Here is a 27,213-nt window from a genome sequence, read left to right as displayed (position 1 = left end):
TAAGTAAATGTCTTTTACTATTACTAGAAAACACAGATAAAACTTTTGTCAAAAAGAACTTCAGTTGATTAATTAACTACGTAATCGTTTTTAATTTATAAAACTTATGCGGCTAAACATTTTAATATGTTTTAATATTCTAAGACAGAGACAGATTATTTATTAGTTGATTAAACATTCCGTGCTACTATTACTACTGTAATCACTGGAATAACTGGTTCTATGATTCCAAAAGTAAAAGTAAATAAAAACGACCATAGATAAGCACTTCATAAAACCGCCGTTTACTTAAAAAAAAACTAGTGGAGAATGTTATCGACATTTCATATCGATGGTTGTTATATATCGCGCAGTGTCGATTATCGTAACTTTGTAAGTAAGGATGTGATTACATGATGCGGTGGCAAGGTGTCGGCACGCGGATGGTCATTCAACCTGTAACGGAATGCCAGCGATTGTTCCCGACACCAACACCCGATCGCGGATCGCACATCATTGAAGTAATTTCATTACGTATTGATTACTGTCAGCTAGCATTAAATTAGATATTGAATTTAAGTTGTTTTGTTAAATACTATTTCTATCATTTTTACTTTGGCTGTATGAGTATGGGTCGTTTTCTTTTCATCTGTCACTGTTGGCGGGAATTCAGTTAACCTAAATTCAATAGTAATCCTAAATTTGTGATTATTATATATTTTTTCACGAAACAAAAAGCACAAACGTATTGAGTATTTTTTTTTACTCTGTAATTAAGGTGTCAGTTGTCAAGTTAGCGCGGCAAATTAAATCGATCAACTTTCTTTGGTTTCATTTTTTTTTAGGAATAAGTTACGTATACGGCTCATAGATTAGGACTTTGATGATAAAATTCATGACTCTAATTAAAACGATATTGTTAACCGTTACGCTATTACTGTCAGGTTTTCGTACATAAGTTGTCATTTTTCTATTTAACATGCTATCGCCCAAATACGTTTTCTTTTAACAAAGAAATTTTATATTTTACCGGTTACATATACAAATTATGATTTAGAAGTTGTTGGGGTGCTACCCCACACCTCCATTTTCTTTCCTCCATTGACAGATATAGAAAATAATTTCCAATCGCCACATCCTGTAATTAGCTATCGGAATTCCAGTCATTTCTAAATAGGAAAGTGCTACGTGTACGTGTCATACATATTATAGGCATGACAGCTACTTAATATGGACATTTCCTTTTAACAGCAGTCGGGAGTGGCCACACCGCTTCATTTAGCAGACAGAAAGCTTGAATGGAACGCAGACATGATTGGTTTTACTTTTTAATTAACATTAAACTTGGCTAAGGATTTTACATACCCGTCAATGAATAGACATCATTTATGCTACTATTTATAGATCTTCTACTTTTTTGGAATTTGCCCTGACAATGATTAAATACTTTTTATGATTTTTTACTTTTTTTTGGCATCGTAACTTTGCACTTTGTACGGTATTCAACTCGATCCAGTAAAAGTAGATGCTGAACCCAGCGTAGGTTCGAAAATGTAATCTGATCTATAGGCATGGGTTAGAGGCGTGGGTTTTTGTTAAGGTACCCTACTTAATAAAAAAATAACTCGTAAGTAATAAATGCAAAGCTGTGGCTATTAAATGGTATCAAAGAAACCATTACACCCAAAACAATGAGTCATAACACCACATAACTCTAAGAATTACACACGCCTACAAAACGAAGGAGAATTTAATAAAACGGTGTTTAAATATAAAATAATTTCTGTTAGCCGTGTTAGTTACCTACTGGTTAATAGTGTTGGGCTCCCTTTTCCGCACGTAGGCTCCAAGTCGGCCTGTTATCCGTGTGTTACGACTCTAACAGTGGTCCATAGAAAGTTGATCTATTTAATCAGAACTAAAATGAACTGATTGCTAAAGTGACTGTTTATCCACAAGTCTGACAACTAATCACAGCTGTCAACTTGAGACTTACAATTTAACTGATTCAATTAATTCATTTGCCATTCCAGAGGGCCTACCACCACGTCTTAAAGTCACATCATGGCTGGTGTGGAACAGAGATGACGCTCTACACCTTATATAGCGCTGTCATGCTTCTACAATCATTATAAGTACAACCTCAGAGGGCCTAGGCATATTGAGGATAGAGTATTGCGGGTTTGAAAATGAGACGTCGCTTTATGTCGTGTATAACGCTGTCATGCACAGCAGCACTATGGCAGAATCCGGCGAAAAGTAATGTTAATTCGACAGTCATTTAATTAAGAGATTAAATTAATTCTAAACTAAATGAGTGGCACTCAATCTTAGTTACTTGTAACTAAAGAATTTTAATATACCATTCATAAATTAGCACAAATATCCGCTTGTTACTACGTAACTTAAAGTGATAATAAGGATATGGCTAATTGGACGGTGTTATGCAAAAGTGAACCAAATGAGAGCAGATTTGTTTATGTTTCGTGTAATATGTAAATTTCCCTTTTGCAATACCGTGACAAGTGAAAGCTTTTAAATACATACATACTTAATATGTATTTTGTCAATCATAATTAATTTGATTGTATTGGATTTATTACATTATAGCTGGTATTTTGGTTCCGCTTTGCACAATATATTACACTAGCTGTAGAAGTAGAAGATATAAGTTATGATTTATACCTGCCCTGATTTATTCACATTTTCCATTGTATCTTCGCTCCTATTAGTCGCAGCGTGATGGTTTATAGCTTAAAGCCTTCCTCGATGAATGGTCTATTCCACACAAAAAGATTTTTTCAATTTGGACCAGTAGTTCCTGAGATTAGTGCGTTCAAACAAACAAACAAACTCTTCAGCTTTATATATTAGTATAGATATGTATATTCTAAAATGTTATATTTATTTACGGATTTGATTCTTTATGACTATGTCAATAATAAATTCAATAATACTTTTTTGGTTTTTCCTTTCCATGTATTTTAGCTGATTAAAGTATTGCTGAACTAGTTGGTCGAGGTAATAAACTTACGTTAGTATCTTTAATCTATTTTGGTACTTCTACTTTTACTTTTAAAGTCCATTTAACATTTTATAATCAAAATAAAGGTAATGTTGTTCGAAATGTTTTTCGTATCCAGTAAATTAAAAACTGTATTAGTTAAACGGACACAGCATCCTGTATGGTTTATAATAATTCAACAGCAACTATACTCATAATATATTATATGAAATTATTATAAATAACGTTGATTTTTTTTCCTGTTCTTAAAACACCGTTACATAATATTAATATTGTTGTTTTATACTTTTTTACGCCAACGTTGTAAATGAGATTTTTTCCTTCAGTAAATTGTCACGGTCTTCCATTAAAAAAAAGCAAAGGAAAGGAATCATTATTATTCGTGACTAAAGAGGTAGGCAGAGGTAGGCAGGTTCAGAGGTAAGCCTGTTACTGAATATCTAAAACAGCAGTGAAATTGTACTTGAGCGAAACTTGGGCCTTTTTAAATTTAGTTTCGAATATTGACACGAAACACTACCCAACTGCGCCTGAAATAGTGTGACACGTTTTAACCTAATAGTGAAAAGGGTAAAATGGTAATCCATTATGGAATAATGCTTATTTTATTTCATTGATATAGAATAATATCCATATCATAAGAATCGATACTGACTAGCCAAAAAGACTTTAAAATAACGTAATGTAACATGAAAGCAAAAATAAAACCTTTAACTTATTTCGATCTCCAAAGCATTTACATTTCAATAAAATGTCGTTTTTGTGAATTGAAAGAATAATATTTGTGTTCTAATATGTACTTAGGCTCATGGCTTTTTGTCTGTTCAATGGCTAGCGGTTATTTGCTTTGTACGTTATTTCAACGGTACGGTAGCACGGGCGGACTTTATAATATGACCTTCACAGAATACGTAGGTACTTATATTTGTACATGTATAGAAGGATGTTAGTTATGTATTAAGATGCTATTCCCGTGTGCTGCGCGCCTTATAAACATATATTATACCCGTATCACTGCCTAGGTAATAAGTGTAAGTTCCTAGTGCTTAATGTTTTTTATATATTGCGCTTCTGTTTAAGTTCCAACACAAAATGTAAATGCATACAAAAGCTTAATTCTTGTAACATAAATATACCTAAAATATTATTTTTTAGTATTAAGAGTTTCCAAATGTTCTATAATGTTTAAATTATTAGATCAGTTTGCATTATAACCAACCTCCTGTCATATATTCCAGCACAGTACAACACGAAACACAGATACTTATATGTAGTACCTATGGAAGGCAAACTTTAAAACTGGATTGGTCCGTTCAAAAGTTTCATTGACATCACGCGTGGGTTAAGACGAGCAAGTAAACTTGTTTGCAGTAATCCTGACCCAGTAAAAACACAGTTATTTCTGCAAACGACTTTACTGCTTCACACACCATTGGCAGTAATATAACTGAAAGTTTCATGGCGTTTTAAACGATCGTGTATTTAATAAACAGTTATGCACTCAAGCACTTCGGAAGTGGTGAAGGGTGGGTGAATATGGGTGCTGTCTTATGTAATTTAACTTTTGAAAAGTTAGATCGAAGTCTTAATTCTCTAATTTGAATAAATACGTTTTGATTTGTGGATAACAAAACTTGTGAAGTGCTAGTTTAACATGCATCGAAGAACAGGCCAAAAATGACAGGCAGGCAATTTTATGACCTTAACTTCGATTGTTTAACTTCTATTATTTCGTAAAATGGCGTAAACATTAATCAATCGTGTGTAAAAATTTCAATTGTCTAGCTATAACGGTTCATGAGATACACCCTGGCAACAGACGGACAGAGAACGGACTTTTTACCACGTAGGTATGGAACCCTAAAAGTTAACGTTATATGATGTCAAGTAGTTTATAATACGTTCTGTATAATTGAATGTTGCTTTCATAAAATAATTAATAAGTTTTATGAATGCCATTTCAGTCGCGATTATGTGAATCTTCGTAATTTCTATTTAACAGAATGGCATCTGTAAATGAGACGAGAAACGAGTTAAACAGATTTAATTAACTAGTAAATAGTCGTAAATGATAATTCCCTTACAGGTTTATTTTATTCGCAATATCAATTTTGTATACAGGGATATCAAAGGCAACTGGCAACCTTTTATTGACGATAGACCGTTAATATTACTAACACTCATTAAACTCTCAAAAAAAAGGTAATTCAAAAACTACGTACTTCACAGAAACTTTTATTAAAAAGTAAACGTTACTAAAACTTTTATATTATTAGTATATATCTTATTATTTAAAGTAAAACTTACTAAAATAAACCTTTATCTAAGACCAAGCAACACATTCCACAGGTGGTCCTACATTTTCAAAGCGGCTTGATTATGAATGGCGCGTCCTTGCGCGCGCGCAGGTGACTGCCCTTGCAGTAAACATGCGACTACAGACCCAATAACATGTGCATCTGTCATCCTCTGTGGTACTCTGCGGCCAGTTGCAATGTGGGCAGCTGCATATTGCATTGTTTTATTCGTATTTAGATCACATATAAAGAGGTTTTATTTATTTCTATTAGTAATTTAATATTGCTATTGTATCTATGGTTGTTAAATAGTAGTTTTTAGTTTAAGTTTTTAGTAGAGCGACTGTCAAATTTTTCATAATGTATAGAACTTTTCTTTAGCCATTTAATAATTAAACTATGCAAATAGCATTAAATAAACACACAGTATAACGTAACAATATTTGAGTAGGACTCTTATAATATATTTGGCTCTTATAATAAGGCAGACACGACGTTACATTTTAGTTTATGCGTTCTATCGACAAACCATTTATAAAGTAACAGAATCCCTTGGAACAAAGCACTATCAAAACTAAACAGGAATCAAACCTCAATGTCCACGCGACAGGTGCGCCTCGCATCTGCTGCGCCCCGCGCACCGATGCACAAGTTTTTATTCTTACGCACGTTTTATATGCACTTTGTGTTAACTTTATCGGCTTTTGTTATAATAGTTCAGTTTTATCTATATATAATGAACTTTTATGAGAACCACTACTTGAACTCCGTTTTTTTTTGGTAATTCGCGTACATAACATATTTATTCAACCTAGTCCATTTTGAACGTTAAAAATATCTACTATCCCTCTCCCCTACACACCTTCCTGGTCTATAGAATGGTGTTCTATAGTTATAAAGACAAAACGGCGCAAGGAACTCTACATCACTGCAAAATGTTTCAATACTTTCAATAGGATGCTCTGTCGTGCAATAATCAAGAAAAAAAACATATTTTTACTTGATAATACAATAAACTAACTGCTGACTGCTGCGCAGCAGTGATCCAGCTTAGACACAAACAATTAGACAAAAAGATAAATCTTAGTGACAAGTATTGTAGCACAGGAACTTTCGCGAGAACCATTTCATACGGAAGCATCTTAAAATATGATTGCACGTAAATAATAAATAACGTGCCAATAATATATGAGACGTGAGACCATAAATTTTGTCAAGTCATTTTTGCGATTAGTGAAGCGATATGATCCGAGCACGGAGTAATGACCTTTCTGAATACACATAGGTGGCAACTACCACAATTCGAAATAAATTTATCATTGAGAAAAATTAACTAGCTGTAATGATTTAGCTTTTGGTAGCAAGGTTTGGAGAATATTATAGTTTTTTTACGGGATTAAGAGACTGAAGACGCCGCGTAAAATCATATGGATTGCTGACATAACTTCGAGAGGCAGTAGCTATTTATTTTTTGCTTAATAAATCGACTACCTACTATTATTTCCTTACTGTATGGAAGATAGTGATCTTTTTAGTTTTTAATTATCTTGCTTGTGTACTTTTTGTTGTGTTACCGGTTAAAAATTAAACAATTAATGTATTATTTTTATCATATGCAAAGTCTTGCATATATTTAGTAGGTACTTGGATCGTTTTGTCTCCTGGCTGGAGGCTCCTTAGGTTATTCCTGGTGGTCTGGTAAAGCAGTTAATGTGCTCTGGACGAAAGCATAATAAAAAAATCTGTCTTTTACTTTAATAGCTATTAGTTCCTTCCCGGCAACGACGAGTGTCGTGCGTGTCTGATGGCCACGGGTGACAGCTCCCAGCAATAAATAACACAAACAACATTCGTAGTAATTAAACATTCTTTACTTTCTACAACGGAATCGTGATTGTTACAATTCATTAGTAAAATGAGTCATTAATATCTTGCGAGGAATGTCTAGGTGTTACCTATTCGGTTTGACTCTCGACGCGCCGTATGTGGATAGACGATCATTTGCAATAAGTAATACAAATAACTTTTCGTTAGTCTTGTCCACAGACATTCATCTGCATCACTACAATACAGCCTCATTAAGAAAAAAGACGACTCCTATTGTTAGTAATTTAAACCTGCGACACGCTGGCTTGGTGTCTTGACCTCAACCATTCGGCTATCCGTGCAGTCGATGTTACATTTCTGCAATCGCTAACGTTAGTAGAAAACGCTTGAATGTATGAAATTCACATGTCAAAATCAAAGTCAACAAAAACATAGACCTATCATCTCCATACATTTGGAAGTTTTCAATTGACATGACTCTTGTATAATTTCACATCTCTAAAGAGACTTAAACCTCACTAATTACGGATTTAGATCGTTGTAGAGGCAATAATTTTATAATATTATTCGATAAACAGCTGAACCCCGCCATGACTGCAAGTTGTTTCCAACGTAGCTTGGGAACAGGTTACGCAGAAGGAAAATATTTCACAATGAATTAGACAAGGATTACTCGAGCGTGACAAAATTATTTCGTTCTTTTAATGTTGGTGCACCGATCATGGTTTTAATACTGTTTAGTTTCTTGCTAGTTAGTAATTGTACTTTTTCTGTGGGACAAGTTCGCGTGATCCGATTAGCAAGATTAATTTAATTGATTGGTTTGTTTTATAAATAATAACGTTTATTATTTAAGCCGTTTTCTTTCAATTACAAATGAATTACTTCAAGGCGTTAATCACAATTGTTCGGAAAGATCAAAATTAATTTAAATCAAGAAAACTATTGTGTTTTTTTTTGCAATACCTAGTTAATATCAACAGTAAATACTTAAAAAACAATCGGTTTAAACTCGATGACGTCAATACTGAATAAATCGACTCTCCCTTCGCTAACACGTTTAATAAGTATAATCAAACCATTATAAAATCCGGTAAAAGTAGTTCTACTTCAAATAACCATTCCATTGAACACCAATAACAACTGTCCAATCAATCAACACTGAAGCAAGCAATCTAAATTCCAAAATTAATCGAAAGTTTACTCCAATTAGCAGACCCACTGACGGCCCTTGCCGCCATAAATTATAACTTTTAATCATCGCAGCCTACTTTTACTTTATCTAAACAACGAAATAACAAAATTGACGTATGAAATCATGAGATTGTTTCCGTGTGTCGGTTTCCGTGGTTTTACATAATATTATATAACCTTTGATGCTTCAGATGAAATCAGGTGTCCATTGTAAACTCATAAATTGTGATGTAACCTTTTAATTAACGAATTTTGTTTTATGTAAGTGTCGTACAAGTGTCGTGCATTTAGGCCGTGATGTAAATGCCATGTGAACGAAGATTACGTTTGTAATTCGTCATGTTTATGTCACATAAAGCGTTATTAAGCTTTGTGATTCATCATCGTTGTTACTTTAAATGTTTCATTTATTTTGTTGTTCAGAGATTTTTATTAACTAGCTTTTTTTTTTATTACACTATTTTAAAGTTTTATTGTCACTTTTAATACTTCATTTTATAATTAAACTAAATTCCATTGTGAGTTAAATAAAACGCAATTAAGTATAACATTGGCAAACATTTTTAAAATGTACGTACAAAAAGGTGCAACGCGTTGATGTCTTTTGTTTCATACTTTTGTTACTCAAAAAATATAACTCGAAAATCTAAGTCTAGAGTGTAACAGTACAAGTAACACATAGGTAACGAATAAAAAATAATTTGTTAAGGAGTCGGAGGCACGGAGCGTGAACCGTGACGCGTCTGGACAACGACCCACTGGAGAGCGCCCAAATATTAATGTTCTCTTAACTTACATGCTTTGGAGTTGACTCAGTGGCATTCTGACTAGAAGTACATGTAATAAAAAAAAACAAGTATTTTTAGTGAATGTTTTGAATGAAAAAGAGTCGTTATATCCCCATGTTAAACTCTTTTGAGAAGGTTTTCTATTTTTTCAATTGTTAGCTTTTGAAAATAGGTTAAGCAATTGTGAAATATTGGTTATTCTGTACCTTGCTATTACAATTCTTTTTTAATCAGCCATCGGTTATCCATACACCTTTGCGTAAGCTCAGTTTTAACTCTCTTAATGTTATTTTTTGCCAAATATCCAAAAGCGGTCATTTAAAAATTTGCACAACTTTAAACCACGTGCTGATTGAGGACACAGGAATTGCAACTTTAATATCTCAAACACAAAGTTCAATATCCATTACATATTAAGACACTGACTCAGGTAGAGCCTTCCATATAAGACCACATCGTAGCAGGAGTTACATCTAAATCGCTCCATTGTTCTTTAGACGTTGATAAATAATACATTCCCTTTTATATTATTTCTGGAGATTAACTTTACTTTAACCATTTCTTTAGAAAAGCTATGATTTAGGTAGTAAACACAGCTATGAAATACACTGGGAGTAAAACATGAAATATTGTAATATTTTTAAAATTTTAAAGTTGTTACTGAAATTTGACTCTTATTTATAAGGATTATATACCTAATTAAAAATATGATTTAAGGCATTGGATTGAAATGACAAAAGATTTTCTAAAAAAGATTTTGCAATAAATTATACAGAACTTAAAGCTAAGATACAAAAACTAACAATTAACTATGACTTAACGGTATGACTGCTACTTGTGCAGTACATTGGAATCTTGGAGAAGCCAAATTACTATTAACAAAACCCACACTGAAGCTATTTCGCCTATATGCCTCACCCTGGACACATTCCACCAAGAAGACCTCTATGTCAGGAATTTCACAAACCTCAGTGATTTTTTTCTTCCAACTCCATATTTATAACAGTTGTGAATGTGAAACATTTGCTGTCTTGTTATACCAAAGTACTAGGCAAATGTTTCGAAAAGAATTGATCTTTTGGTGCTGACAGTCCTTTCAATATTGTATTGTATACGTCAATCATCATGATTGTAAGCAACACTTAATGAACCATGAGATAATCAACAGCTGATTAAAAGTTACGTCGGTAATCTTTACATTTATAAGAGTCTTTATATTGTGGTATCTAAGTTTTTTTAAAGAACCTGTCATACAAAAGTTACTTCATAAAACTTGGCGCTTTCTTATTTAGTCATTAATCAAATATTGCACAAATATCGCCATCATTTATTTGACGTGTTTCTCTTCCGAACACTACAAGTGATATTTCTTACGTTAACCATAATGTTACATTGTCAAATGCATTACAATTAATTATCGAAAGATTGTAAACAGTTACATTTTAAGCCATATATTACCTATAACTTAGTTGAATCATACTTAGAACATTCTTTCAACATTTGTAAGAAAAAATGAACAATATTTTGTCTTTATTGACAAAATATACATGTTGTTAAGGGGGAAGATTATTGGTTGCCGGTCAAGAGGGAAGAGGACTCGCGATACTGAGGGTTGCGTATAAAAAAAACAATTTTAAATTCGATCTTCATTTTAAATATATACCACCTATGTTATAAAAACGACAAGAGAAAAACTCAATCTGTAAAAATTTCGCCCATTCACTGATTCGATCGAAGTTAATGTGTGTTGAGAGATATCTCTTATCTTCGAACCCGGAGGCTATATTAAGATAATTCGCACGCCACTTTTTATTCAGTGAAGCCTACTTTTGTAAAGTAATCACATTGTGCGAGAAAATTTTGATTCTATCTTCTTAGACTATATAATTAAATCTGTAATGGTTAATCTATTCAGTAGTCTTACGTTGGAGATTGACAATGGGTGATTATTATTATTATTTTAGACGTTAATGGCTTACTGACACTGACAGGTGAGACGCACTTTACAATTTACGCTGTTGTCAATTGTTTTCTTAGCTATACTAACAAAATTCGTACTAATTTTTTGAGTGATTTTATTTAAATATTTTAAGGTCGAAAAAATTTAATGTACATAAGATTTACGAAATATTTTAAAATATCTGAAATTTAGGCAATACAAACGAGTTAGGCTTTCTAAAAGCTTATTCTAGATACCTAATAAATAATGATAATTCTAGACGAAACGATAATATATTATATAAAATAAAAGAACTATAATTTACAACCTTGTCAAAATATAAAAACAAAATGGCATCGCATTTATGTAATACCAAGATTTTGTAAAGAATATCGTGTTACATCTGATTATTTTTCAATTTGTACCAACTATATTGTTTTTTCTGTATACATTCTGTAAAAAGAAGATTTGCTATTACAAATGTAAACAACAAACAATTCTATACAATCAACGAAGAAAAATGTAAGTGTTCGATAGCGGAGTGGTTGAGATCACCACGCCAAGCTCTCTAAGCGCGACGTATCGCAAGTTCTCGATTCAAGCTTAACGAGCAATTGTGTTTTCCACGACCGCTGAGCCTCAGCCTGGGTGTCATTGAGCAAGTGAATCAAATGTTTGGGAAATCCCCTTCGACATAACGATTAAATTCCTTAAAGGACTAAAAATCGTAAAAAAAAAAGTAAAATGGAGACCATTTGGAAACGGTCTCTACTTTATAATGAATGCCGTGCTACAGACTCCTCCCCAAATGTATTGACACTGTTATTACGTGTTTATCTCGTGTGAGATAAAGCCGGATTATTTATGACTATCAGACATACGAGTGAAAGTTTCGACTTCATAGCAAATATGTGTAGGTATTTAAAAAATATGAGTGTTGTTGAAGTTGACTTGTGATTAATCTTTAAAACGCTATGATTGTACTTGAATAAATAATTTTATCTTTATTGATTAGTGATATTGGACATCAATTTATAAAATAAGCTTCCCAATTGTGTTTTCCATAACAACTTATCGTACTTTAGAATATTAATCATTTAGGAAAGATGAAGTACTAGCGAAAACTGTTATTTAAAATTATTGGGTAAATATTTTATATTCTGGCTTTAGGTACTAGAAAAGCTCTGATGAACTTTTCTAGTACCTAAAGCAAGACAACATCCAACACGATTATTGACAGTACAGTCCAGTGAAGGAGTCATAATTGCTTTGTAGTGATCATTACTTATGTATTCACATAATGTCCGGTTAGATGTCTATGCTCAGTCTAACAACACTATAAGTATAAAGAAGAAAAAAAATCTTAAGAAAAAACGCTCTCGACGTATTCACGTTTCATTTGTTTTTCCCACTTTCATTAATCTGAGACGGCAATGGCATTATTTTATCGCGACTATTGAGAGCTCATTTACGTCCGCGCATCGTAATTAACACATATTATTACTACAATGAGATTTTTTCTTCCATTTTATAAGATTTTCAGTTTCTTTTACGTCGAATTATTTATTGCCTGCTTCTTTTTTTTATTGTTTCATAAAATAATGTTTTCTGATTGTGAATTTTATTTATTTAAAATAAACAAATACTAACATGGCTATTACAATTTCTATCTTCACATGAGGACATGATTTTCTGTCGATTACCGTCGCGCCTTATATGATTACACATCTTATAACTATGTGAACTTACATATTCAGTTTACTATTATCTAAATAACAATGTAAAGAAACTTCGACAGGGATTAAAAAGTAAAGAATAACCTTCTTAATGAAAACCTGTTTTTAAAACTAATCTTAGTATGAAGTTATTTAGAACAAAAGTTATTTCAGAAAGTCAGCGTGATGTTACATTACTTAGGTCTTAAGCTTTATAAAAAATATGATTAATAGTTTCTCTGGTTATTAAAATGTGATCTTGTCGGGAGATATAAAAATTAACGATCGGCAATAAAAACAAAACGCTTTGCACGTGACCTTGATCGAGTACCTACTTGTAGAACGAAAGTAAAAAGTAGAGCCAAATTCATTGCGATGTGTCAAAAATTTCGCGTCATTGGTAGGTATTTATGTGCCTATTAACTGGCCACCACAGTATAGATGCCCTAAATAAGCCTCCCCGTATCCAAATTACATTTATATTATAATTATCGTAAACGTCAATAGAAAACAATCGAATGTATGGAGATGACAGGACAAAGTCACGTGACTTTTTTAAATGAAGTCTCACTTTCATACATTGAAACTTTACTATTGACATTGACGATTGCAAAAATATCACTTTATTGATTGACTGATGGTCTGAGTGAGAGCTATTTAGTAATCTATGGTAAAAGTAAGGTGGCAAATTTTAATATGTGTAGGAATTATAGTTCTTTTAGTTAGTCTTACTTTTGTAGAGCAACGTAGAGCCTTTTCTAAGTTCCATGAAAACAAAGCTATAAAACTGCTTCTGATTTCGCAATAAGTTCATGTGTCAATACTAAAATCTAAATTAACAACTTAACATAAAACAGTAGGCAACTAACACCGATAAAACTAATGAATATTTATTTAGGGTAAATCGGAAATCCATATTACGTAGTTTATTAGAACAGCTTTATTATTCAACACGATCACACGTCATAGATATCATTAGGAAATTAGTAAACGTGTCAAAGGTATGCATAAATATACTATTGAATATAAACTATGGAATTATTTCGAATTCTTTAATTAAGACATCAATTTTTATTACACAACAGTCGAATTTGTTCGAAGATTCTCAGAAAACAAACATGTCCGTTTTCCTTATTTATCTATCAACTAGTTTTATCCTTTGACTTCGAAATGTATTTTTTTCTTGTGGTTTTAGTGGTTTTTTTATTTTCACATCTAGGTACGTTTATTTTATGACACCTACTTAGGTGTTTTAAGACAAAAACTTCCATCGCATTGCAGTAATACCCGTTACAGCTTAACTTTTAAGAACGTTACTATTATGTTTCACTTTTTTTTTGTCCGGGGTGAAACTCTAATGACTTCAACCCGCGCCGAGGGCACGATAAGGGGATATGTCGGAATCCACCAACTGAAAACAACCCGGGTCCACTTACCAAGGGACAAAAATATTATATACGGGTAAATGGACACTTTTAGCAGATTTCGACGAAAGTTTTCCTCTTGAATATTCCTTAATTTAGCGTTTAGTAACACAATGCATGGTGCATCCAAGCAAGAAGGTTCTACACCCCTATAAAACCTCAAACCGCGGTTAATTGCTTTGTGGTTTGGAGCCGTTGTGTTCAGGAAACACATCGACACAATGTCTGTTAGTGCGTGCCTTATCGATAGTATAGAATGTAAATCTATACAGAGTACATAAACAAAAATTTTCAAGTTATATTTTGCATTCTACAAAATTTTACAGACCGTTCTTGGTGATATTAAATTCAAAAAAGAGTTCGCCATTTTTATAATTTATTGTAGACTTACATGTTACTATGTTAGTAATAGAGTCTGTTTAATTTGAGACTCAAAAATACGTGTTTACGGAGTGAAAACAAAGAGACAATTAGATTTTAAATCTCGATTCGGTATCGGATTACACCCAAATCCGAACGATTAGCATCCAAATCGTCTTATTTACGTCAAAATATGCGGCTAAATGAGTCTGGTGACCATTTAACATTGTACTGCAGTATGAAGCACGTCTACATTTTTTTACCTTATTTTTTTCTTTTTAATTCGATGGTCGGCTTTTTAAATATGATGCAACCTGTGTTGGTTATAATTTTAACTAGAATAAATCCTAAAAGAGTAGATGTTTCGTATTCGAGATATAATTTCATTTGCTGATATTTCCATCCAATGAATTATACTACACAAATATCACAGGCTCTTTCTAAACGCTTTGTAATATTACATAAGGTTTTGCGATTACAAACTATTTAATTACCAAAACTTGTTTAAAAGGAAACAATTGACGGTCGACCGGTGGTGCGTCCTTTATGGACAGATCTCTATCAGAAATGCCTGATGCAAGTACCGAAATATTTTGTATTTTTTATTAAAAGATCCATGCTACGCCTAAATTCAACCCCTTAGTCCATTGTAAATGGAGATTTGCCGCATTTAGCCTCGGGGGCTTTCTCTGATTCACCAGACAGAAGAACATTGTCCCAGACTCTCCTATTCGTATACATATTACTTAAAACTAACATAAAATTGTTAAATGTATCGCAGAATCTTGCACACGTTGTAATACATACTCGTTCGATCTAGGATCTGTTTCTTATGACAATAGCTATTAATGAAGTTTCGAAACACATAATCAAAAACACAATTTTGTGTTTCCAGTCAATGCTCGTAATTGTTTCTCTCGACAGTTTCACTATAATTGTTTACTACAAAGAAATCGAAAACAAAACCTTTGAACGATTAGAAGTGTGCTAAAAATTGCAACAGAGAAAGTATCAGATTCGTTCATACAAAAACAGTGGAATCTACGTTTAGCGGATAATTAATCATTCTTAGGCTTTTTACGATTAAACTCAGCTCGAGATAATTAATTGGTATGAACAAAAATTGTGAGAATTCGACGCCTAAGTGAGTAGTTCGTCACAGTCAATTGCGTTTGAACCGAATTTATTTCTTGAGACGTCAATTTGCATAATTAACCTTTCCCAAGGTTGTTTTCATTTACAATTGAGAAAAAAATCAAGCAAAGGGACAAAAAAATGCCTTTAGATTATTGAGTCGGCATCGAGCATTTTGATAATGCTTTAAAACTAAAATTGTTTACATAGAATCATTGTCAACCAGTCTCCAAGTACTAGGAAAACATAAGTACAGTGAGGAGAGCTTTGAGCACGACAAGAACAAGTAAGTAGTAAAGCGAAATGTTATCATTATGGCATCTGCGCTTGCGCGGACGGCGGCCGGGCTATTAGCGTCAGGTAAATGAAACGTAAAGTCCTGGTACCGCATTATAAATTCCTCACGCCATGGAGGCAAAAACATCACGAGGAATCCGCGTCCTCGATTTCCCAAAGCTTTTTTGTATTCAAAACGCGCTCATGCTAATATGAATGTAAACTAGCTGGAATCTAGTTTGTTTGGAGTTATTGTGTCGTGGTAAACCCTTGTAATATTGGGTGTTAAAACAAATGTAATTCATAAGACAATACAACAATGGAGCATCGAGCTACGGTTATTGTTTTCAACGTACTCACGTCCTTGTACCTTGTGTTGTAGGAACCAGTTATGCAATTGGGACATTTAGGAATCTTTTATTATATTTATGTTTCCGTAGTTCTTACCTACTTTCTTGGATTTGGACCCTTTTTGTAGATAAATAATAAATTCGTTACACGCGATATGTTTTTTGCGAATTATGTTTCCAAAAACTATGTTGGTTTTAATTGAAAAAAGTTTTGCTTTATTGTACAATTCTGGATAGGCATTATAAACAAAAGTACCCAATATTAATTGTCTTAGAAGGGATTGTCAGAAGTTACCGAGTGTTAAGAAGTTTTATAATGTTTTTCCGCACCTGTAAAGTTACTTCTAACAATAAACTCATTGCACATTTATTCTAACCACAAAAGCTCGCAAACTTACAGTAGGCTTCTGCAGTCGATGTTCCTCAAGAAGCCCAATTACCATCCGGCAAACATTATCAACAAATGTAAATATCCACTGGCAATAAACACTTCAAGATCACTTCACAGAGCACTTGGTCAAGTGTGAGCATTAACTGATGTCGTGAGAAAATCGCGGAATCACGGTAAATATTATACGAACGTTCAGCACGTGTAGAGTGTGTGTAGAGACTGGCGCGGCCGGAGACTGGCGTGCGCTTGTCGCGCCTGGAGGCGTTTGCGCAGCCTTCGCCACTGGAAAGTTCATCGAACGTGTAGCTCCCGCGTGAATTGAGACTCGCGATCACATGAGAAAAAGCCTTCGAGAAAATGTTACTCACCCGTATGTGCACAATCAAATAGACATTTGTAGGTTTGTCTGTTTTATGCGCAAGTCAAGAAAGATGTAAATGTTAAATAACATCAATATTAGTTAAAATCTTACAAATATCTGATTTAGGCATCAGGCATTAGCGGCGGCTGTCGTTCATTTAAATAGGTAGTTGTTCATAAAACTTTACCGTTAGGGTTCTAATTAACTAATAATTTAACATCAGAACTAGTGGCCTTGGTGTTGCAGTATACCTCAAGTGATAAAAAGAAAACCCACGTTTTATTTTAAACTGCCTCCAGCCCATTAAAACACTGATACAATATATTATAATGAAAAAAATATTAAACACAGCGATCTATCGATTTTCGTCTGGGCAAAGCGTAAATCGAAACGTTTCGGAATTGCCGATACGAAAGCACCTGTCATCTTCATAGTTCATCTGTCAATCCTGTCATTGTTCCGAAATTCCGAATGCGAATCGTGACTTTCAATTTCTCAGAAGTTTATGTGAAATTATATTTGTTAACTACTTCCTAGCGTGTCTTGAATATACTCAATAATGCCTAAGGTTTCAGGTAACTATTAAAGCTGTTACTAAACATTAATATAAAATGCTAAATCATTCTAGAAGCGTTGAGGTTATTACTTTGTGTCCAACTGTCATTTGTATTTAATTTTATACGGTTTTAGCTGTATGAAAGGATATTTAAAGTATTTAAACTAGAACTTTAATGTTTCTTCATAGAAAAGCATTACTCAGAGCATTGTTTTCATGCGTTTCGTGGCAAAAGTGCTTTGTCATGGCCTATGGTTCGCACCCGGCGTTTGTTATGTTTTCTTTCGCATAAATGCCAATAGCTTTTCGACTAGTGATATGTTTTTTACTTCTATCTATATTATCTTTATTCTATATCTGTATAAATGTATTAGTCTAGACTGGCAGAAACAAAAGTAGAAAGGACTTTTTTACAAATCTGAAATTCTAATAAGAATTTGACGATGTGTTAAGTTGTAAATGCAACAGCATTTACTACAGACATTTTGGGCAAAAAAAAGTTAAATTACAACTACAATTATCTATTCACTTATTAGTTTCTTTTTTCTAATAAAAAAATATGTAATGAATTTATTGTAAATTATAAACTACATGTACAGGTAGTAATTCTATTGTAATTTAAATTTTATCCTGTATTGAAAAACTCAGTTGTGGATGAAACAACCAACTTTCTGTATTTGCTCTTAAATACTCCATCAAAAATACCCCATGTTTGATACCCCATTTATGACGTTTACTAACCAATTGCTCTATATTTCAGTTAAAGTAAAATGGGGCAAGGAGATGTACCCAGATGTGGAGGTGAACACCGAGGATGAGCCGGTGGTGTTCAAGGCACAAATCTTCGCCCTCACCGGGGTGCAGCCCGAGAGACAAAAGGTGGTCTGCAAGGGAGTCACCTTGAGGGATGACTCGTGGGCTAACTTCAAACTGTCTAATGTAAGTTCTATTTATTTAGTCAGGACAATACGTAATTAGTTGATTTCTTTAACTTTTATTTTGTCTGCCGCTCTGGACTAGGGACTACTTTAAAAGAAGGTAAACAATCTTAGTGTGACTTTTTATAGAAGAACTCAGTTTAAAAGAAAATGCGACGAAAGTTTAGTTAAAAAGATTAAGTACGTAAACAAATGACTTTGACCACAAGAATCGTCTATGAAATGCTTATTGTAAATTTTAATGTAAAATTTTTCTCTTCATCAAAACAAAACCAGCCCTGATATAGTATAAGTGGTATTTTGCTATAAGCTTTTGTAGTTAATTATAACGAAAAGTTCTTATAACTTACACAAAATGACACAAATAAAACTAATTATAACCTTTTTTTTAAAAATCTAAGCATTGTCAAGGCTTCAGTCACTTGAAGGGACTATGCCAGCCTCATAGGGAATTAATTACAAGCGGAAATAAATCCTCATACAAATTTCATCATTCATCCAATCTTCTTTCATTCATACATAACTAATTGTAAGCCTAAATGGAACATCAAATTAATAAAGTAGAATCTTGATTTAAAAACCAATGACTGTCATCATTTTTCTGTTTGACCTTGGTATATTGTAAACAACACTTTAGTCATCACATATTTCTAAATAAGATTAATGTTTTTTACATCAATAGTTTAGTTATTTAAATGATGCTAATTGATTTCTATTAATATTTTGCTAAACCAAAATTCTCATAAGCTACCTTTTATTTCAGTTTTGCCAAGTTTTCATTTTACTCTCAAATTTAACATTTTCGAATTTTGGTGAGGCTAAGGATTAAAAAATTTTGTTTTGATTTTAGGTTCATTTGCCGAGTTTTCTTACGTAGTTTTGCTATTATTGTTACAGAATGCCCTGGTGCTGGTAATGGGCAGCAAGGAGGAGGATGTTCCCGCAGCTCCTGTGGAACAGACACGCTTTGTCGAAGACATGAACGAGTCCGAGCTGGCTACTGCTGTATGTTGATTTTGTTGCTTTAATAGATTCTATGAATTGATTTCTTATAAAAAGTAAAGTGACTTTATTTTCAGGGACATATCACCTCTGCTTTTTTTACCGATACATCGCGATGTCGACGTCGCATGACTCGACGTCTTACTTTTCCATTAGTTCAAATTGCTAAGGCATGTCTTGTAATAGTATGAAAAAAATCATTTGTTTTGCTTCAGCTGGACATGCCTGAGGGTCTTATCAACTTGGGTAACACATGCTACATGAACGCTACAGTACAGTGCCTGAAGACAGTACCTGAACTTAAAAATGCCTTGCTGGATTACGATAAATGTAAGTTTTTTGTTTCTGCGACAATTTTATATTTCATGCGTTCATTGTAATCGCGCAGTCAGCGTGCAAGTGAAAGTGATAAAATTTTTGAAAAGAAAAAAGCTCGATTTTGTATTCTTCATAACATTTCTTTCAAGGCGTCTAAGTGTGTTTTAGATTGTTAATGTTGTTATATAATTGATTATTGGTATTGTCCAGCGTCAGGAGGCGGCACAGCCGGCGAGCTAACGTCCGCCCTGAGCGAGACGATGTCCGCGCTGGACGGCGGCGGGGCTGGCGCGTGCGCGGGCGCGGCCGCCAAGCTGCTGCGCGCGCTGCACGCCACGGCGCCGCGCTTCGCGGAGCGCGGCGCGGGCGGCGGCCTGGCGCAGCAGGACGCCTCCGAGTGCTGGACAGAGATCGTGCGCGCGCTGCAGGCCCGCCTGCCCGCCGCGCCCGGCGCCTCCGCGCTCAGGTACTACCCCCACACTGTATGGGCGGCGGCCTGGCGCAGCAGGACGCCTCCGAGTGCTGGACAGAGATCGTGCGCGCGCTGCAGGCCCGCCTGCCCGCCGCGCCCGGCGCCTCCGCGCTCAGGTACTACCCCCACACTGTATGGGCGGCGGCCTGGCGCAGCAGGACGCCTCCGAGTGCTGGACAGAGATCGTGCGCGCGCTGCAGGCCCGCCTGCCCGCCGCGCCCGGCGCCTCCGCGCTCAGGTACTACCTCCACACTGTATGGGCGGCGGCCTGGCGCAGCAGGACGCCTCCGAGTGCTGGACAGAGATCGTGCGCGCGCTGCAGGCCCGCCTGCCCGCCGCGCCCGGCGCCTCCGCGCTCAGGTACTACCCCCACACTGTATGGGCGGCGGCCTGGCGCAGCAGGACGCCTCCGAGTGCTGGACAGAGATCGTGCGCGCGCTGCAGGCCCGCCTGCCCGCCGCGCCCGGCGCCTCCGCGCTCAGGTACTACCCCCACACTGTATGGGCGGCGGCCTGGCGCAGCAGGACGCCTCCGAGTGCTGGACAGAGATCGTGCGCGCGCTGCAGGCCCGCCTGCCCGCCGCGCCCGGCGCCTCCGCGCTCAGGTACTACCTCCACACTGTATGGGCGGCGGCCTGGCGCAGCAGGACGCCTCCGAGTGCTGGACAGAGATCGTGCGCGCGCTGCAGGCCCGCCTGCCCGCCGCGCCCGGCGCCTCCGCGCTCAGGTACTACCCCCACACTGTATGGGCGGCGGCCTGGCGCAGCAGGACGCCTCCGAGTGCTGGACAGAGATCGTGCGCGCGCTGCAGGCCCGCCTGCCCGCCGCGCCCGGCGCCTCCGCGCTCAGGTACTACCTCCACACTGTATGGGCGGCGGCCTGGCGCAGCAGGACGCCTCCGAGTGCTGGACAGAGATCGTGCGCGCGCTGCAGGCCCGCCTGCCCGCCGCGCCCGGCGCCTCCGCGCTCAGGTACTACCCCCACACTGTATGGGCGGCGGCCTGGCGCAGCAGGACGCCTCCGAGTGCTGGACAGAGATCGTGCGCGCGCTGCAGGCCCGCCTGCCCGCCGCGCCCGGCGCCTCCGCGCTCAGGTACTACCCCCACACTGTATGGGCGGCGGCCTGGCGCAGCAGGACGCCTCCGAGTGCTGGACAGAGATCGTGCGCGCGCTGCAGGCCCGCCTGCCCGCCGCGCCCGGCGCCTCCGCGCTCAGGTACTACGCCCACACTGTATGGGCGGCGGCCTGGCGCAGCAGTGTGGGCTACAGCATAGGCTTGCCAACCCGCGCAGCTTGCCATCTGCTGATCTGTATCTGCAATATCAATGACAAACTTGAACCGCGGACCACTTTTAGTGACGCACTCGACTCTTTTCCCCTACATTTTCTATAATTCTAACGGAAGAAACCGATAAATTGTTGTCAAACATCGAATTTTGTGCTTTTCTTTTTACATTAGCATCCCTACTAATACATAAATGTGCTTTACGAAAACTACTCAACCGATCCTCATGAAATTTTGTGTTGTATTCTTGGAGGTTTTAGAAGTAACATACGATACTTTGTATTAAGAAACAAAGAAAATTTTTTTTTAACGCTATCGAGTGGCTCACTAATGAAGTTCCAACCCTGACTACTGTTATACCGTTGTACTGTTTTACCGTTGATCACGTCAATATCCAATTATGAACAAACATAAACTACTCCGCGCTGTAATCGGAAGCCCACGCGGACTGGGTCGCGGGTATCACAATAAAATAAATCGAGGCTATTCAAAACACTGCAAACATGCACATCATTTCTTACTTTCTTATTTCTTCATCCATTAGAAAATGTTAAACCTGGGAGAACTATGTATAAATAATATATAATATATATATTATTATTTTATGCTCATTCACCTTTATTTCTGCTTATTCCTGTATCTAACTTCTTGATGCTTTTTGTGCAAGCATTCCTTCAACTGATGGTAAGGAAACAAGGTAAGTTTGAATTGCTTAATTTAAGTATCATTACAGTAGAAACATGCTTGTTGAACGCGTCAATTAAAATATATTTTATGTCATTTTGAGTTGATTTATATTAAAAAGGTTTAATCTTTGTCATCTCTAATCAGACTTGTATAGTTCTCAGCTGGTACGGACTTATCATTCGCATATTTGCCGTTTTATAAATAAATTTAAATATAAAAGACGTGTAATTGTGTTATGTTACATAAACCTTTTTTCTTTGAGGCTTTTGAAGGTTCCTGTTGATTCTTATTTATTTAAAAACAATTTATTCACTTGTATTTATCTGGATACTTTAATTATGAGCTGACTTGACGAGTTTACTCGTTACTAATCTTACACTTATGCAAAATTTCTTCTACCCATTACTGCCCATTCCTATCAGCTTTACTCACTGCTACCCTCACGTACGCAGGTCCTCAGTGATCGAGCAGTACTTCGGCGGCACGCTGGACGTGGAGCTGGTGTGCTCGGAGGCGGACGAGCCGCCCACGCGCACCACGGAGTCCTTCCTGCAGCTGTCCTGCTTCATATCGCAGGACGTCAAGTATCTGCAGTCCGGGCTCAGATCTGTGAGTTGAAAGACATTTTGTTTGAGTGTCGGGGAGGTCACAAATTTGTTGGCATATTTTTTTAGTGTTGGGAAAAAAGTTGTTGGCTATATTTTATTCAATTGGTACAGATAACAGATATTGGACTCGGATGCAACATCGAACTAGATAACAATGTGTTAATCGGAAATCCATAGATAATTGTACTCAAAATTTACAATATCTCATGCCTCAACATAATTATATAGACTATTAGTAATCTAAGTAAGTTTATCAATATGGTATCATTATTATCATTATTAACGGGCCTGTGGGTCTAGTGGTTAGAGACCCTGACTGCTATATTGGAGGTCATGGGTTTGATTCCCACCCAGGACAAATGTTTGTGTGCTGAGCACGATCAATTGTTCTGTGTCTGGGTATAATTTATATATGTTATGTATGTATTTAGAAATATATAAGTTTGTTTATCAGTTATCTAGTACTTATAATTCAAGCTATGCTTAGTTGGAGACTAGATGGCGTTGTGTGTGAGTTGTGGAATATTATATTATTATTAAAACATAGAAAAGCATACAACATTGGTCATAGATTTAAAACACATATTCATTTATTTAACGAAAGATAGGTTAATCGCCATGAAATTTGATCGCTAATGATCCTTCTATGTGCGCTATTATTTACAGAAAATGGCAGAGCAGATCACAAAAATGTCACAAACTTTAGGAAGGGATGCTATCTACACGAAAACCGTAAGTATAATGTAATCATCCGCATTAAATCAATATCAAATAATCCTTCAAGAAGGCCTAAAACAGGCACTTTAAGAAACTTTAGATTACAGAACTAGTGATTCCAAAATGACATTCTCAGAAGTATTAGAAGAAGCAAGAAATTCCATAAAATAATATTACGACACTATCAAGTTAACTTTAAAGACGTTAAAGACTAGTATAGTTGAGCCTTAAGGATACAATAGTAAACATATATTCTACTGGTAACCAAAGTTTTATTATGTTTTATCTTCCTGGCAGAGTAAAATCAGTCGCCTCCCGGCGTACCTGACGGTGCAGTTCGTCCGCTTCTACTACAAGGAGAAGGAGTCCATCAACGCGAAGATCCTGAAGGACGTGAAGTTCCCGCTGGAGCTGGACGTGCTGGAGCTGTGCTCGCCCGAGCTGCAGGAGCGACTCGCGCCCATGAGGTCCAAGTTCAAGGTAGGGTACTAAAGAACAATAAAAAATTTAATAAATGTTCAAAAACGTTTTACTCTCGCGTGCTTCGGGATTGACCACCTAGTTTCGGGCCCAACTTGAGTGTTTAATCATGAGCTGACGTTCGGCCTAAGACGTGACTAAGTTTCACTCGCGTTATACCCGTGAGTCAGCCTTTCCTAAACAATTTTTAATCTGTCTCACAAAAGTTATTGACAAGGAGATTAATTGTAGGCTTTAAAGTGTATTAATCCTTGTGTCTCGTGGGTGTACAAACATTTAATTACATTCAAAATGTAATTCAATTTTCATCTCCAGCAGGTGACCTCGATTGGCTGCATTTTTTGATTGATTGAAACATTGTATTACTAGTATTAATTACTACTGTATACCTAATGAGATACTTTTATTGTTTCAGGAATTAGAAGATGCGAAAGTGGAGGCGTCTTTAAATGCCAGAAATAAAAACCATGGCGACAGCAGTAAAGAAATCAAGAAAAAGACTGCCTTACCATACTGGTTCGAAAACGGTATGTTGTTTTATCAAAGCGTTAATGAAGACGACACTACTATTACATCGGATCACAATACTTACAGCGTTATGTCCCCAAACTCTTGCAGAGCCTATACTATACCTTATCTTTAAGACCGACAGCGGTCGGCACATATATGTTTAAAGTCGGTTCAAGAGAACTTCTATTATTGTGTTTAACAATCGCGCAGAAGAAATATTTAAAAATTCAAAGTTCAGTTACTGCAGCACTATTTACTACCTCAATTCTGATTCTATCCTAAACACGCAACGAAACGTAAAAATGTATTCATACAGATTGTCGCAGTATTTGCTCTAACAACACGCCTTATCAACGTCTATACGCCTCCTGCGTTCACTATCCAGCGCATATACATATATGTTCAGAGTCTTAATAACTACCTAGTCTTCCATATCCTGTTAGTATTATATTGTTTTGTGTATATCAGACGTGGGCAGCAACAACAGCGGCTACTACCGCCTGCAGGCCGTGTTGACGCACCGCGGTCGCTCGTCGTCGTCCGGGCACTACGTGGCGTGGGTGGCGCGCGGCGACAGCTGGCTGCGCTGCGACGACGACGCCGTGTCGCCCGTCACCGAGGAGGAGGTGCTCAAGCTCAGCGGCGGAGGTATGCAGCCTGCTACAGGCCATAGTTGGAAGTCATTTTACCCCAAATAGCGCTATCACCCGCCTTGATTTTGAGTCCGTGATGCAAATCAATTCGTAACACGTTAACAAAGCTCTAAATTCTCAACTTATTATTAGAAAATACACTCTTTTCGTTACTCCTCCCGCCTTGGGTGGAGCGGAAGGGAGCGTTAGACTTACTGAACTACGTTCCCTTCCTTTCCCTTTGTGTACCGAGAGGCCGTGACATAATCGGACATTCCCGTTCGGTATCAGGTCTAAAAGACTCATACTTTGTAATGGAATAACGAATGTATATTATTTAAGAAAACCAACCAACGCCAGCGAACTTCCTTCACAATGTAAACACCAACCTCTCCCAGGTTTAATATTCAATGCTGTATTAAACATCTGCCATGCTTACAGCTACTACAAACAAATACCTTCTAATTCCCAGGAGACTGGCACTGCGCCTACCTGCTGCTGTACGGGCCCAAGATCCTGGAGCTGCCGGAGGAGGATGACGAGCCCATGGTGACGGACGTGAGCGACGACACGGCCGGAGTCCCGCCCACCGCCCTCGCGTAGTCCGCGCCCGCCCGCCCTCCGCAACCCGCTTCACTTGTCTGCTCGCACAACCTTCGCTGGAGGTTGACAGCACACGACTATACGTTACACTGATCGCAATTCTATTTACTGTGTTATGACGTCATAATTCAATGCATTGAAAACATTGATAATTAATGTCTGAAGATGTCTAGTGTAGGAGTTACAGCGATTTGTTTATAAATAGAGATCTAACTATCAGTCTTTATAGTTTTGTCCCCTTTACGGTTACCCAGCCTTTGGTCGTAAGAGTGAGACAAAGATGTGGTTCTTCTGTTAGAGCGGATGAGTGAAGTTCAATCAAAAAGTATTTACTCTTCTTATTTACAGTAATAATATTTTGAATTGTCAGTGTAACCTATAGTTGTGTGGATGAAGGGTTCACTTTGTATTGTGCAATGTACTTCGATTTGTTTAGCCGTGACGTCATGTATAGGTTAATTGATAAATAAATGGAGCTGTAAAGTACTGCGAGAGTTTAATTACACGATTATAGTTAAAAAGGGTTAAAAAAATAATTTCCGTTCAAGGAACGTCAAGTTTAAATTCGTAGATCTCATCAAATGTTACATACAATTTGTAGAACTGAGTAAATAATAATAATTAATTAGGTATTTAAAATAACGCTTTGAGCTTCTAATTTATCAATTAAATCATTTAAATAAACGTATGGAGGACCTTTTTTGCAACTTCTGATATACATATAGATATATGAGTAAGGTGAACAATGACGTCATTTGTCATGTTTCTAACCATTTATCTTAGGTGTAGCATTGAATGCTGATCTTTTATTGCTTTTGCGCCACTCTTGTAACGAGTATGCAATAGAATAGATATACAATATCACTGTGCAATTATAACTGCCCTTAATTGATCATTTTTATGTCAAGATTAGATAGAGATGGGATTAGATTATATAGACGAATACTGCTATCTCTTACTAGCCAGTTCTTATATGATTCATCTTAAATCTCCGATGTACGAATCTCTATGATTTAGTATGGCGTTAGATACTTGGACACTACAATCGTCAAATATCAGAGTCTTGACTCGAAAACGTAAGAAAAACCTAAGACTTCATATTAAAATACTGTTCATATTTATGATAACTAGAATGTAATGTCTTAAAAGTGGACCCTTACATACAAATAAGCATTTATATGTATTTAAAGTTTTTACTAACAGCAGCCATACTATCATCATCATCATCATCATCTCAGCTTATCGCCGTCCACTGCTGAACGTAGGCCTCCCCCAAAGAGCGCCAACTATATTAGAGCTTAATTTTGGACTGATACGTAAAGAATTTCTTAAGATCGATCTTTTCG

General features: G+C 36.6%; 2 protein-coding genes across 5 annotated transcripts in view; one reads left to right on the top strand and one right to left on the bottom strand.

Moving 5' to 3' along the window:
- Positions 1 to 17,436, bottom strand: part of LOC113503298 (ras-related protein Rab-23) — a 40,489-nt gene extending 23,053 nt beyond the window's left edge. Inside the window, exons 1-2 of one of the 2 annotated variants that reach the window (XM_026885153.1) lie at positions 16,707 to 17,436; positions 9,119 to 9,149 (exon numbers count right to left, since the gene is read on the bottom strand). In XM_026885153.1, the coding sequence (XP_026740954.1) occupies positions 9,119 to 9,144 (26 nt within the window). In that variant the 5' untranslated portion in view covers positions 9,145 to 9,149; positions 16,707 to 17,436. The remainder of the gene's footprint in view (positions 1 to 9,118; positions 9,150 to 16,706) is intronic. The other variant, XM_026885161.1, reaches the window with a different exon arrangement.
- A 70-nt stretch (positions 17,437 to 17,506) lies between these two features.
- On the top strand, positions 17,507 to 26,353 carry LOC113503276 (ubiquitin carboxyl-terminal hydrolase 14). 3 transcript variants are annotated; one of them, XM_026885140.1, is made up of 11 exons: positions 17,519 to 17,635; positions 18,377 to 18,555; positions 19,452 to 19,559; positions 19,772 to 19,886; positions 20,085 to 20,340; positions 22,770 to 22,926; positions 23,592 to 23,657; positions 23,940 to 24,122; positions 24,538 to 24,649; positions 25,101 to 25,280; positions 25,737 to 26,353. In XM_026885140.1, exons 1-11 carry the CDS (start codon positions 17,620 to 17,622, stop codon positions 25,865 to 25,867), a joined length of 1,503 nt encoding a protein of 500 aa, XP_026740941.1. In that variant the 5' UTR covers positions 17,519 to 17,619; the 3' UTR covers positions 25,868 to 26,353. The 3 variants fall into 3 exon arrangements, with proteins under 3 accessions (XP_026740933.1, XP_026740941.1, XP_026740925.1); XM_026885124.1 differs by lacking the exons at positions 17,519 to 17,635; positions 18,377 to 18,555; positions 19,452 to 19,559; positions 19,772 to 19,886 and having other exon boundaries at positions 20,280 to 21,560; XM_026885132.1 differs by lacking the exons at positions 23,592 to 23,657; positions 23,940 to 24,122; positions 24,538 to 24,649; positions 25,101 to 25,280; positions 25,737 to 26,353 and having other exon boundaries at positions 17,507 to 17,635; positions 20,085 to 21,560; positions 22,770 to 22,862.
- The last annotated feature ends 860 nt before the right edge of the window (positions 26,354 to 27,213 follow it).

This window comes from Trichoplusia ni, chromosome 2, assembly GCF_003590095.1.
Source record: "Trichoplusia ni isolate ovarian cell line Hi5 chromosome 2, tn1, whole genome shotgun sequence".
NCBI lineage: Eukaryota > Metazoa > Arthropoda > Insecta > Lepidoptera > Noctuidae > Trichoplusia > Trichoplusia ni.
Note: the sequence above shows the minus strand (reverse complement) of the source record. Positions and strands in the feature narration are given on the sequence as shown.

Coding starts and splice junctions, on each gene's coding strand:
- LOC113503276 (XM_026885124.1), top strand. CDS start 20,359: ATGGGCGGCGGCCTGGCGCAGCAGGACGCCTCCGAGTGCTGGACAGAG. Junction 23,658..23,939: donor ATGCTATCTACACGAAAACC/GTAAGTATAATG, acceptor TCTTCCTGGCAG/AGTAAAATCAGTCGCCTCCC. Junction 24,650..25,100: donor ACCATACTGGTTCGAAAACG/GTATGTTGTTTT, acceptor TGTGTATATCAG/ACGTGGGCAGCAACAACAGC.